We start from the raw sequence: 14,938 nt of genomic DNA, 5'->3' as shown, positions 1-14,938 counted from the left end.
TTTATTACTTTTCATACTATATATTTATTGTAGAGGAAGGAAGGTAGGGTAGGGCTCATCCTCGAAAAGGTTGGAGGGAGGGGGGTAAAGGAGGTTTTGTGGACGAGGGGCTTGGACTTCCAGCAAGTGTGTATGAGCGTGTTAGATGGGTGTGAAAGGAGACTAATGGTTTTTGGGACCTGACAAGCTGTTGGAGTGTGAGCAGGGTAATATTTTGTGAAGGGATTTGGGGAAACCGGTTAGCCGGACTTGAGACCTGGAAATGGGAAGCTCAATGCCTGCACTTTAGAGGAGGGGTTTGGGATATTGGCAGTTTGGAGGGACTTCTAAACTGTCATATCTGAGCGCCTCTGCAAAGACAGTGATTATGTACGAGTGAGGTGAAAGTGTTGAAAGATGATGAAGGTGTTTTCTTGCTGTTCATGAATTTTTATTTGTTGCAGGTATGATCCCTCAGGATTGGGCAAGAGTGAAGGAGTTAAAATGACAGAAACAACAATGTCTTTATGGCTGGAAGATGCTACAGAAATGCTTCTTAAAATGACAGATGGTGCACAGATTGTAATTGCTTCTTCAATGGGCTGCTGGGTAATTTGTTACAAATGTATAATTTATAAAAGAGGTATAAAGTACAGTGCAACCCCAGATTTTGTCCTTAATCCGTTCCAGAAGGTCAGTCTAAATCTGAAATGGACGAAAACCGAAGTAATATCTCCCATAAGAAATAATGTAAATACAATTAATCCATTCCAGACACCCAAAAATATTAACAAAAAATACATTTTTTAAAGAATAACTGTAGTTTTGCATACAGAAAACAATGAGAAAGAATTATAAATGACTAAAGAAATGGATAAATGAATATTTAACATTACACTTACCTTTATTGAAAACTCTTGTTGGGGTATTGATGGGGAGGAGGAGGAGGAGGAGGAGGAGGAGGAGCAAAGATTATTGTTTGGAAGGGGAATCCCCCTCCATAAGGCCTTCAGGTATCAAAGCCCTATTCAGTGTTACTTCCCTTCTTTGTCTTTTACTGGCACTGGACCCCTGTCGCACTAAAAATCTGTCCAGATCTCTGTTTCTGGTGTGTCTAGGATTTGCCTAAAATGGGACAAGGTACAAATGGAACCCCGAATATCGGCCTTAATTTGTTCCAGAAGGCTGTTCGAGTACCGTTACCAAACGAATTTGTTCCCATAAGGAATAATATAAGTTAGATTAGTCCATTTCAGATCCCCAAAAATCCACTTACAAAATCACTTACAAAAATCCACTTACATAATTGTTTGAGTTAGGAGCTGTTCAAAATTCGGGGTGCTACTGTATTCTCACTGAACATGTTGCAGATATGGCTTGTATCAGCTTAGTCAGGGTAATATTTTTCCACAAAAGATTGCACCTCATTCCACTTTGCACAAATGTCCTTAATCACTGAAGAAGGCACCTCCTCCCCTCTCTCTTCTTCCTCCTCTGAAGCAATTTCCTCAGCTGTGGTCTGATGCTGTTCCAGTTGAAGCTCTTGCAATTCGTCAGTGGTTAGTTCTTCCCTGTGGTCCTCCACCAACTGTAGGGTGAGAGGTAAAAAGTATTTATTTGTAGAAAGTCGTGTGGAAGGTATGGCATTCTGCCTGGCCACTCCCACCTACTACAACATTAAGCTCCCTAGAGCGATAAAATGCATATATAGTACACTCATTAATTACCTTAAAATATTTGTAGTCTTAATGTAGGGTGAGAGGTGAGTTTTATTTGTATAAAGTCAAGTTGGGAAGTATGGGTAGCCAGGAAGGGCAGCCCTCACCACCCCACCCACACATAATGCAAACAAACCAGACGAACGTGTTTGGTTTTCGTCACTTTACGTTGTGTACAAGTTGTCTCCAGCTTAATACAGTAGAATAAATAAAGAGAAACACTCCCATTCTCATTTAACACCATTTTTAGAAGAAATGATACCCTGAGTGAAGGCATATGAAAGGAATAATTTTCTAGTTATCCCCAGTAATATTATAGTGACACATTTTCTCTGATGTTGGACTACAAGTTGCCTGGCTACCATAAGTCCTACAAGTTGCCTGGCTACCACAAGTCCTACAAGTTGCCTGGCTCCCACAAGTCCTACAAGTTGCCTGGCTACCACAAGTCCTACAAGTTGCCTGTCTACCACAAGTCCTATAAGTTGCCTGGCTACCACATGTCCTACAAGTTGCCTGACTACCACAAGTTCTGCAAGTTGCCTAGCTACCACAAGTCCTGCAAGTTGTCTGGCTACCACAAGTCCTACAAGTTGCCTGACTACCACAAGTCCTACAAGTTGCCTGACTACCACAAGTCCTACAAGTTGCCTGACTACCACAAGTCCTACAAGTTGCCTGGCTCCCACAAGTCCTACAAGTTGCCTGGCTACCACAAGTCCTACAAGTTGCCTGTCTACCGCAAGTCCTATAAGTTGCCTGGCTACCACATGTCCTACAAGTTGCCTGACTACCACAAGTTGCCTGGCTACCACAAGTTGCCTGGCTACCACAAGTCGCCTGGCTACCACAAGTCGCCTGGCTACCACAAGTCACCTGACTACCACATCTCATATTTATGTTAATTTATTCTACTGTGGGGTGTATTTAGATGGTTTAAGCAAAATGTCTATATTAACGTTTTATATGATATTTAATGCTCCTTAGTGATTATTATTGTGTTATTATTATTTTTTTTTTTTTCAACAAGTCGGCCGTCTCCCACCAAGGCAGGGTGACCCAAAAAAGAAAGAAAATCCCCAAAAAGAAAATGCTTTCATCATCATTCAACACTTTCACCACACTCACACATAATCACTGTTTTTGCAGAGGTGCTCAGAATACAACAGTTTAGAAGCATATATGTATAAAAATACACAACATATCCCTCCAAACTGCCAATATCCCAAACCCCTCCTTTAAAGTGCAGGCATTGTACTTCCCATTTCCAGGACTCAAGTCCGACTATATGAAAATAACCGGTTTCCCTGAATCCCTTCACTAAATATTACCCTGCTCACACTCCAACAGATCGTCAGGTCCAAAGTACCATTCGTCTCCATTCACTCCTATCTAACACGCTCATGCACGCTTGCTGGAAGTCCAAGCCCCTTGCCCACAAAACCTCCATTACCCCCTCTCTCCAACCCTTTCGAGGACGACCCCTACCTCGCCTTCCTTCCCCTATAGATTTATATGCTTTCCATGTCATTCTACTTTGATCCATTCTCTCTAAATGACCAAACCACCTCAACAACCCCTCTTCTGCCCTCTGACTAATACTTTTATTAACTCCACACCTTTTCCTAATTTCCACACTCCGAATTTTCTGCATAATATTTACACCACACATTGCCCTTAGACAGGACATCTGCACTGCCTCCAACCTTCTCCTCGCTGCTGCATTTACCACCCAAGCTTCACACCCATATAAGAGTGTTGGTACTACTATACTTTCATACATTCCCTTCTTTGCCTCCCTAGATAACATTTTTTGACTCCACATATACCTCAATGCACCACTCACCTTTTTTCCCTCATCAATTCTATGATTAATTATTATTATCATTATTAATATGGCATCTTTAAGACTAATAAGACACTCTTAGTGATTTTAATGTGTACCTGCATGCTAGCACAATGTGTAAGTTTACTTAGGTACAGGTACACATACGTATAATTATGAGTTATAATAATAATGTAGGTATGTAGTCCACCTGGGCTACATACCTACACCTACCTACATAGCTACACAATATTTAATGTGGCCCAGAGACATATTATTGACATCGACATACCATGTTCACTGAGTTTAATTGTTTCTAATAACTACCTTTAGATGCCATCATAAACAAAGGGAGAAGTAATGAATAATTCAAGCCGAGAATTGTAAACAAAAGCATTATGTATTAACGAGAGTGAAGTAATGTTTTCCCTCCACCCGGCTACCACACCTCCATAGTATATAAACATAAAATGTTTATATGTTATGTAATGTGTTTCTTATATAATTTTGAAGAAAATATAATAGATGGATTAGTGGGAATGTTTATATTAACGTAAAATAAGACACCATATATATTAGTATTATGTAATGTTGTCCCTCCACCCGGCAACCACACCTCCATAGCACATAAACAGCATGTTTATACACTATGTAACGTGTTTCTTATATAATTTTGAAGAAAATATCATATATGGATTAATGAAAATGTCTATATTGACGTAAAATTAGACATTTAATGTGCCCAAGAGTGATTATATTACATAATAGAGAGATGTGCTCATGGAGAATGTAAACAAACCGGGTGGCGCACGCCGTATTTGAAAGACCACTTGCCGTATAGATAGTTTTGGTCATAATTGGAGATTGCCGTATTAGCGGAACACCGTAAAGCGAAACGACGAAAAGTGGGGCCCTACTATACGTATTATAATAATAGTATTATAATACGTATTAATAATAATGAGTGAGCTTCAGTTCCCTAAATTAATTATAATAATAATAATAATAATAATACATACATACATACATAATAATAATTCAGAATGCTGCCACTAGTTGGCGCAGCCAATGGCAAAACATCTGGTAAGGAGTCGACATGTTTACATCACTGTGGGAGCATTTCTCTCGTGCTTGCTTGCATTTTTTTAGTCATTTGGCCAAATTTCTTTTTTCTAACTATGGGTGCTAAGAAAATAAGTGCAAAGGACAGTGCTGAGAAGAAAAAGAGGATGATTTCCATGGAATTAAAGCAAATTGTATCAGTTAAGCTCGCAATCAAACAAAACAAATTGTATCATCACTCATCATATTATGGCCTATTTTATTCATACTAGAGTATATATCATGTTTCTCTGTTAATTATATTGTTTATTATGTCATATTAGATGAATTGTGATAGATAAATAGGGCGCAGAATTGTTATAATGAAATATTTTGTCCTGCTGCTGGGACAGATTAATGGCATTTCAGTTAATTTAAACAAGGAAAATTGATTTGATATACGAGCAAATTGAGTTATGGGCTAGGTCACAGAACGGATTAAACTCGTAAGTCAAGGTTACACTGTACTGTATTATATTTTTCCCAAAGCTCTATAAATTCATGAATGTCCACAAAATTGCAATTCATAAGGAACCATTTAGTGTCCTGTATTTAATTCATTTAATTTAAACACTTTAATATTTTTTTATTCAAAAAATTAATTATGAAACTTAATTTTTTTTTTTATTAAAAAAATTATGAAACTGACCTTACAAGAATGTTGTGAGGTCATTATGTTATGTGGATGTGAAAGATAGTCACAAATGAGTTGCAGAGGAATTTAGTACTTTAATAATCATTCAGGAAAATCAATAAACTATGGTAGCCCTCAGTAGCGAGACTTTTCAAGAAAGTCCAGGCAACAGGATCTATCACTGATGAACCTTGTGCAGGTCATCCTTTGCACTGCAGATGCCTTTCAAGAAGAGATCATTGGCAGACAATGAATTCAACATGAAATCAGCTCCATCAGCCCGGATGTATTGGGAGCAAGAAAAAACTTGCTTTTTTCATTATGTGCCATGTTTTGAGATTGGCAGGAAGCATTTCATACAGCTGATGTAGCTATCTTTACTAATAAATGTTTTTCTCATATGTAACTTTGTGGACAGGTACGTATTATGCATGAAAAAATGAAAAAGAAATTCGCAGTACAGTGGAACTTCTACTTGCGAGTGCATCCATGTGCGAGTTTTTCCAAATACGAGCAGTCGATGGGCCGATTTTTTGTTTCCATATGCGAGAAAAATTTCCATAAGCGGGAAGACCTCAAGGCAGGTTCCTTGACACTGGTGAGGGACTCTTGCTCTTGATCTAGGGAATTGTATCTCATTTGTTTGTTGGACAATCTTATTGAAACTTGGGCAATGTATGATGGAAAGATGCGTCTTAACGTACACCAAAAATTAAAGAACCCTAAGCATAAATAATGGAGTTCACTTCTCAGCAATTAGTCACCCCTTAGCAGTATTTTTGTATGGTTTTTATGATTGTATTCTCGTTTTTTGGTCTCATTTGATAGAATGGAAGATCTTTCTTCTTCTTTCAACACACCAGCCGTATCCCACCGAGGCAGGGTGGCCCAAAAGGAAAAACAAAAGTTTCTCCTTTTACATTTAGTAATATATATATAGGAGAAGGGGTTACTAGTCCCTTGCTCCCGGCATTTTAGTCGCCTCTTACAACACGCATGGCTTACGGAGGAAGAATTCTGTTCCACTAGAATGGAAGATATATTACAGAAATAGATATGATTTTGATAGCTTTCACGATGAAAAGTACGTACCTTGAAATTGAGCTCAACACAGGAGAAATGTTCAATTGTTTTGGCTATGTTAGAAAGTAAACAAATGACTTCACTGTCCATTCCAGTATGCAGTTGTGAATGGGTTGACATTATTTATACTATTATTGCAATAAGGCATAACAGTAAATCTTATATTTTTTGTGTGAATAAAAATAAATTTTTTTTATATTGTAATAATAATATGTATAATAATACGTATAATAATAATAGTACAGTGGACCCCCGGCATACGATATTAATCCGTTCCTGAGAGCTCATTGTATGCCGAAATTCTCGTAAGGCGAATTAATTTTCCCCATAAGAAATAATGGAAATCAAATTAATCCGTGCAAGACACCCAAAAGTATGAAAAAAAAAAGTTTTACCGCATGAAATATTAAGTTTAATGCACACAAACTGAAGAAGACATGCACAGTAGTAGTACTCTACTAACAATAGAATACATGACACTTACCTTTAATGAAGATCTGGTGATGATTGATGGGATGGGAGGAGGGGAGAGTGTCGAACTTATTGTTTAGAAGGGGAATCCCCTTCCATTAGGACTTGAGGTATCAAGTCCTTTTCCGGGGTTACTTCCCTTCTTCTTTTATTGCCACTAGGACCAGCTTGAGAGTCAGTGGACTTCTGCCACACAACATATCTGTCCATAGAGGCCTGTACCTCTCGTTCCTTTATGATTTGTCTAAAGTGGTTCACAACATTGTCATTGTAATAGTCACCAGCACGGCTTGCAATAGCTGTGTGAGGGTGATTTTCATCCATAAAGGTTTGCACCTCAAGCCACTTTGCACACATTTCCTTAATCTCTTTTTTCAATTCCATACTAATTCTCACCCTTTTTACCACAGGGATGGCACTAGAAGCTTTCTTGGGGTCCATGGTGACTTATTTTGTAGTTGCAAGCACTAAAAACACTGGGATAATGTGAAATGTACCGAATGTATGCGTAGATGTGACCGCACTGGCTGGCTTGTGAACACTGGCGCTGAAGCCAAACGTGGGACGTGTCTCGGACGAATCGCGTGAGGTGAGGCAAAATTTTTGCATTAAAATGTATCGTATGCCGGATTTAACGTATGCCGATGCCATCGTATGCTGGGGGTCCACTGTACGTATAATAATATAATACAATAATAATAATATAATACATATAATATAATAAAACTGAAGCCTGTAATTGTTTTACACGATGGTAGGATTGCTGGTGTCTTTTTTTTTTTCTGTCTCATATACATGCAAGATTTCAGGTACATCTTGCTACTTCTACTTACACTTAGGTCACACTACACATACATGTACAAGCATATATATACACACCCCTTTGGGTTTTCTTCTATTTTCTTTCTAGTTCTTGTTCTTGTTTATTTCCTCTTACCTCCATGGGGAATTGGAACAGAATTCTTCCTCCGTAAGCCATGCATGTTGTAAGAGGTGACTAAAATGCCGGGAGCAAGGGGCTAGTAACCCCTTCTCCTGTATATATTACTAAATGTAAAAGGAGAAACTTTAGTTTTTCCTTTGGGGCCACCCCGCCTCGGTGGGATACAGCCGGTGTGTTGAAAGAAAGAAAGATATAATAATAATACATATAAAATAATAATGTACTACATAATAATAATTATAATAATAGACGGCTTCAAAAGGCCGTCACTAAATGGTAGTGTTTACCACAACATAGAGGGAGCGGTTGTAGCCACCTCCACCTGTTACATAATGGCATATTTTATTCACTCTAGAGTACATATCAGGTTTCTATGTTATTTATATTGTTGATTATTTCATATTAGATGAACTTTGATAGATAAATAAGCCATAGAGTTGATGATAGCGAAATATTCAAGGGGTATTTTGTCCTGTCTCCAGACAAACTCTCATCAGCCGCCGCCACATATATAATGACATACACCTACCATCCGACTTACGACTGAGTTTGGTTCCGAGAAACCGGTCGTAAGTTGAAATGGTTGTAAGTCGAACTTTACTACTGAATATCAACAAAACATTTTTGTAACGACTTTATTTTATTGTTTTATTTTGGTATTTCATGTTTTACTTTACTTTTTATGTTGTTAGTACTGTATTTTATACTGTAAAGTTTAGGATAAACACTGTGTACAACACAAATAGTTGTTTATTTCCCAGAAATTTGGCATAAAAAACACGGTCGTAAGTCGAGTGGTCGTAAGTCGAGCAGGTCCTAAGTCGGATGGTAGTTGTATTTTATTCATTCTAGAGTATATATCAGGTTTCTATGTTATTTACATTGTTTGTTATGTCATATTAGATGGGCTGTGATAGATAAATAAGCCATATAGATGATATTAGCAAAATTATTCAAGAAGTATTTTGTCATGTCTCCAGACAAACACTTGTCGGCCGCCGCCACATATTTAATGACATATTTTATTCATTCTAGAGTATATATCAGGTTTCTATATTATTTATATTGTTTATTATGTCATATTAGATGAACTGTGATAGATAAATAAGTCGTATAGATGATATTAGCGAAATTATTCAAAAAGTATTTTGTCATGTCTCCAGACAAACACTCGTCGGCCGCCGACACTGCCCATACCACTACATGAATTGCATATTTTATTAATTTTAGAGTATATATATCAGGTTTCTATGTTATTTATATTGCTCATTATGTCATAATAGATGAAGTGAGATAGATAAATAAGCCATAGAGTTGATATTAGCAAAATTATTGAAGCACAGAATTCCACTGGAATGGATTAATTGCATTTCAATTAATTTAAATGAGGAAAATTGACTCTGCAAACGAGCAAATCCAGTTGCGAGCAAGGTCATGGAACGGATTAAACTCGCAAATAGAGGTTCCACTGTATTTAGTTGAAATGATAAGAAAAAGAAATCAGTGGATTAACATGAAGTGGGGGTACAGCTGCATGGGAAAATTGTTAACTGTACATGTACATGTTATTATATCAAAATAGATAGATCATTTCAGTGAGCAAGAATATAGGCAAGGAGAATAAAACAGGATTTAAAAAAAAAATGGATGCAGTTATGTTCATTTGTATATGCTATTTACCTATACATGTATACAGTATATACCTTAGCATTTTTCAGATTTGGGTAAGTGGTGAAAAAAGATGCATGAACCTTCACAGAATAATATAGTACAAAATATATATATCTTTAACTTGAGTGTAGTTGAAGTATTCTTTATTTTATGCAGTTCAAAGTTTTTTATTCATGAATCATGTTTGGTTTTTCTTTGCAGATATCATCCTTAATAGCACAAAAGCATCCAGAAAAATTTGCAGCTATTCTTATGTTAGGTCCTGCCATTAACTTTGGTGAAAGATATGAAAACGTTCTTCGAGGACAACTGCCACCAAAGGTTTTAAAGAAATTTGAAGCTGGTGAAATTGTCAGCCTTCATGCTCCTGATTATGGTGACTTCCCATTGTCCATGAAAGTATTTGAAGACATGAAGCAGTATAACGTAACACTGGAAGCAGACAACATTACTATGCCTTGTCCGGTCAGGATTATCCATGGTGTCAAGGTTTGTGTTTTGGATAGCATAATTTTTTTTTTAACACATTGGCCTTTTCCCACCAAGGCAGGGTGGCCCGAAAAAGAAAAACTTTCATCATTATTCACTCCATCACAATCTTGCCAGAGGCATACTTACACTACAGTTATAAAACTGCAACATTAGCACCCCTCCTTCAGAGTGCCAGCACTGTACTTCCCATCTCCAGGAATCAAGTCCGGCCTGCTGGTTTCCCTGAATCCCTTCATAAATGTTACCTTGCTTACACTCTGACAGCACGTCAAGTCCTAAAAACCATTTGTCTCCATTTGCTCCAATCTAAGAGGCTCATATGTGCTTGCTGGAAGTTCAAGCCCCTCACACACAAAACCTTTTTTACCCCCTCCTTCCAACCTTTCCTAGGCCTAGCCCTACCCCACCTTCTCTCCACTACAAATTTATACACTCTCAAAGTCATTCTATTTTGTTCCTTCCTCTCTATATGTCCAAACCATCTCAATAATCCCTCCTCAGCCCTCTGGATAATGGTTTTGGTAGTCCCGCACCTCCTCCTAATCACCAAACTACAGATTCTCTGCATTATATTCACACCACACATTGCCCTCAGACATGACATCTCCACTGCCTCCAGCCTTCTTGTTGCAACATTCACCACCCATGCCTCATACCCATACAAGAGTATTGGTATAACTGTACTCTCATACATTACCCTCTTTGCTTTCATGGATAAAGTTCTTTGTCTCCACAGACTCCTCAGTGCACCACTCACCTTTTTCCCCTTCTCAATTCTGCGATTCATGTCATCTTTCATAGACCCATCTGCTGACACGTCCACCCCCAAATATCTGAATACGTTCTTAATTATATAATTAAGAAAGCAAGATTAACTTTGGATACATTGTGCAGCATACTGGGTAATGGTAATTTCCAAGTCACTTTTAACAGAAAACCTTTATTATTTGACATTTTATCTATAATAGGGCATTATCAGGTATTTGATACCTGGTACTTGATAAAGCCATAATGTGGGCAAAACATCATATTGTAAATGTTTCCCCACTTAGGTTCTCTGTTGTCTTCTTGCTTTGTTAATGTTTAATTGTATATAAGTTATTGTTTTATATAGGCAGTGGATAATATGTTATGCCTGATATAAAATTAAAAAATTGTATTGCCTCATTCTAAATATGTTATTTTTTAGCAAAACATCCCAGTGTTTCACAAGGCTATTAAATTGTCAGTTTAACCTCAGATGATTACAGATTAGTAGTCAACAGAGTTGAGTAATAAGTATGCAAAAATGTGGTCTTTCAGAACACTGTCGGTTGGGATTTATGGTTCTGTTTACTTTATAACATCCATCCACTTGAACTACTGTATTAACAATGTCAGTGACCACCTACTTTTTTTGTGATTACAGCCAATTCCTTAAAAATATTAGAAGATCTGGAAACACTCAAAATGTTAGGGAGAAAGCAGTTTTAACAAGATAGTCTGTCAGTGTTTTTAGTGCAGTATTATCTGTAATGCAGATACGAACATTATAAGAATAAGTACTGTATATTTGTCATATTTTTTTGGTGCATCTCGCTAAATAACTGAAGGTAGAAGATATAACAGTGCCAACAATATGGATGAAGAACAATATGGATGAAGGACATCCAAAAAGTATGTCCTAAGTACACTTGTGTCCTTTCATTTATCAGACATCCTTTAAATTTAATGACAACATTACCAATCATTCTAGGTAGTAGGTTGGTAAACAGCAACTGCCCAAGGAGGTACTACCGTCCTGCCAAGTGAGTGTACAACGAAAACCTGTAATTGTTTTACATGATGGTAGGATTGCTGGTGTCTTTTGTCTGTCTCATAAACATGCAAGATTTCAGGTATGTCTTGCTACTTCTACTCTACACATACATGTACAAGCATATATATACACACACACACCCCTCTGGGTTTTCTTCTATTTTCTTTCTAGTTCTTGTTCTTGTTTATTTCCTCTTACCTCCATGGGGAAGTAGAACAGAATTCTTCCTCCGTAAGCCATGCGTGTTGTAAGAGGCTAGTAACCCCTTCTCCTGTATATATTACTAAATTTAAAAAGTTTTTTTTCTTTTGGGCCACCCCACCTCAGTGGGATACGGCTGGTACATTGAAAGAAGAATTACCAATCATTTGATGAGAAGTCATCTGTCCTCCAGATGCAGTCTTGTAGACTATACAGTTAAGCTTGTTGTTTCTCTAAGAATGATTTTTTTTTTAGTTGGCTTGTGACCATTGACTCATTGTAATACTTGACCTGTAGTTGAAATGGAAATCTCAGTTACTGTTTGCTGCCAATCAACTGTTGAATGAACTGATAGCTGTCATTCAGTCTTGGATTGTTCTAATCTTTTGGATATTTTCCTACTTGTTTTTAATTAAATCACATATTTACCATTACAAGGAACCAGTGTTCTGGTATTGTGAAAGTTACGCTTCTTGATAATATGTTTAACTCAGAACTGAGTTAGATATCTTTCTTTCAACACACTGGCCGTATCCCACCGAGGCGGGGTGGCCCAAAAGGAAAAACGAAAGTTTCTCCTTTTACATTTAGTAATATATACAGGAGAAGAGGTTACTAGCCCCTTACTCCCGGCATTTTAGTCGCCTCTTACAACACGCATGGTTTACGGAGGAAGAATTCTGTTCCACTTCCCCATGGAGATAAGAGGAAATAAACAAGAATAAGAACTAGAAAGAAAATACAGTGGACCCCTGGTCTGCGATGGCATCGGTATCCGATAAATCCGGTATTCGATACATTTTAACGCAAAAATTTTGCCTCGGTTCCCGTTAAAAAACCCGCCATACGCGATTCGTCTGAGACGTGTCCACGTGTGGCCTGAACTGCCCCTTGTGTGCCAGTATTTACAAGCCAGCCAGTGTGCTCGCATCTAAGGATACGTTCAGTACATTCCATATTATCAGTGTTTTTGGTGCTTGTTTCTGCAAAATAAGTCACCATGGGCCCCAAGAAAGCTTCTAGTGCCAACCCTTCGAGAAAAAGGGTGCTAATGACTATTGAAATGAAGAAAGAGATAATTGTAAAGTACGAAAGTGGAGTGCGTGTGTCGGAGCTGGCCAGGTTGTATACAAAACCCCAATCAACCATCACTGCTATAGTGACCAGGAAAACGGCAATCAAGGAAGCTGTTGTTGCAAAAGGTGCAACTGTGATTACGAAACAGTGACCGCAAGTGTTAGAAGATGTTGAGAGACTGTTATTGGTGTGGATAAATGAAAAACAGATAGCAGGAGATAGCATCTCTCAAGCAATCATTTGTGAAAAGGCTAGGCAGTTGCATGACGATTTGGTAAAGAAATTGCCTGCAACTAGTGGTGATGCGAGTGAATTTAAGGCCAGCAAAGGTTGGTTTGAAAGATTTAAGAATCTTAGTGCCATACATAGTGTGATTAGGCATGGTGAGGCTGCCAGTTCAGACCAAAAAGCAGCTGAAAAATATGTGAAGGAATTCAAGGATTACATAGACAGTGAAGACTTGAAACCTGAACAAGTGTTTAATTGCGACGAAACAGGCCTGTTTTGGAAGAAATTGCCAAGCAGGACCTACATTACTCAGGAGGAAAAGGCACTCCCAGGACATAAGCCTATGAAAGACAGGCTTACTCTTCTGATGTGTGCCAATGCTAGTGGTGATTGCAAAGTGAAGCCTTTATTGGTGTATCACTCAGAAACTCCCAGAGCATTCAGGCAAAACAATGTCCTCAAGGATAATTTGTGTGTGCTGTGGAGGGCAAACAGTAAGGCATGGGTCACTAGGGACTTTTTTTATGACTGGTTACACCATGCATTTGCCCCCAATGTGAAAAATTACCAATTGAAAAGAAATTAGACGTTAAGTGCCTCCTGGTATTAGACAATGCCCCTGGTCATCCTACAGACTTGGCAGAGCGACTTTCTGGGCACATGAGCTTCATTAAGGTCAAGTTTTTGCCTCCTAATACCACTCCTCTCCTCTCTTGCAGCCCATGGACCAGCAGGTCATTTCCAACTTCAAGAAACTGTACACAAAAGCTGTGTTTCAAAAGTGCTTTGAAGTGACCACAGACACTCGATTGACTCTAAAAGAGTTTTGGAAGGATCACTTTAATATTCTCAATTGTGTAAACCTTATAGGTAAGGCTTGGGAGGGAGTGACTAAGAGGACCTTGAACTCTGCTTGGAAAAAACTGTGGCCAGAATGTGTAGACAAAAGGGATTTTGAAGGGTTTGAGGCTAACCCTGGGAATCCTATGCCAGTTGAGGAATCCATTGTGGCATTGGGGAAGTCCTTGGGGTTGGAGGTTAGTGGGGAGGATGTGGAAGAGTTGGTGGAGGAGGACAATGACGAACTAACCACTGATGAGCTGCTAGATCATCTTCAACAGCAAGAGGTCAGACCTGAGGAAACTGCTTCGGAGGAGGGGATAGAGAAATTAAAGAAGTTGCCTACTTCAAAGATTAAGGAAATGTGTGCAAAGTGGCTTGAAGTGCAAACCTTTTTTGACGAAAATCACCCTGACACAGCTGCTGCAAGCCGTGTTGGCAACCTGTATAATGACAATGTTGTGAACCACTTTAGGAAAGTCATAAAGGAACAAGAGGTACAGGCCTCTATGGACAGATATGTTGTGCGACAGAAGTCCAGTGACTCTCAAGCTGGTCCTAGTGGCATTAAAAGAAGAAGGGAAGTAACCCCGGAAAAGGACTTGCTACCTCAAGTCCTAATGGAAGGGGATTCCCCTTCTAAACAATAAGTTTGACACTCTCCCCTCCTCCCATCCGATCAATCATCACCAGATCTTCATTAAAGGTAAGTGTCATGTATTCTGTTGTTAGTAGAGTACTACTTACTGTGCATGTCTTCTTCAGTTTGTGTGCATTAAACTTAATATTTCATGTGGTAAAATTTTTTTTTCATACTTTTGGGTGTTTTGCACGGATTAATTTGATTTTCATTATTCTTATGGGGAAAGTTGATTCG

At 38.3% G+C, this 14,938-nt stretch overlaps 1 protein-coding gene across 2 annotated transcripts in view; it reads left to right on the top strand.

Moving 5' to 3' along the window:
• The window catches only part of LOC128691703 (palmitoyl-protein thioesterase ABHD10, mitochondrial), a 32,813-nt gene that overhangs the window by 12,942 nt on the left and 4,933 nt on the right, over window positions 1-14,938 (top strand). For both annotated transcript variants that reach the window (XM_053780581.2, XM_053780580.2), the window contains exons 4-5: window positions 444-588; window positions 9,627-9,914. In XM_053780581.2, the coding sequence (XP_053636556.1) occupies window positions 444-588; window positions 9,627-9,914 (433 nt within the window). The remainder of the gene's footprint in view (window positions 1-443; window positions 589-9,626; window positions 9,915-14,938) is intronic.

Source organism: Cherax quadricarinatus, chromosome 26, assembly GCF_038502225.1.
Source record: "Cherax quadricarinatus isolate ZL_2023a chromosome 26, ASM3850222v1, whole genome shotgun sequence".
Lineage (NCBI taxonomy): Eukaryota > Metazoa > Arthropoda > Malacostraca > Decapoda > Parastacidae > Cherax > Cherax quadricarinatus.
Note: the sequence above shows the minus strand (reverse complement) of the source record. Positions and strands in the feature narration are given on the sequence as shown.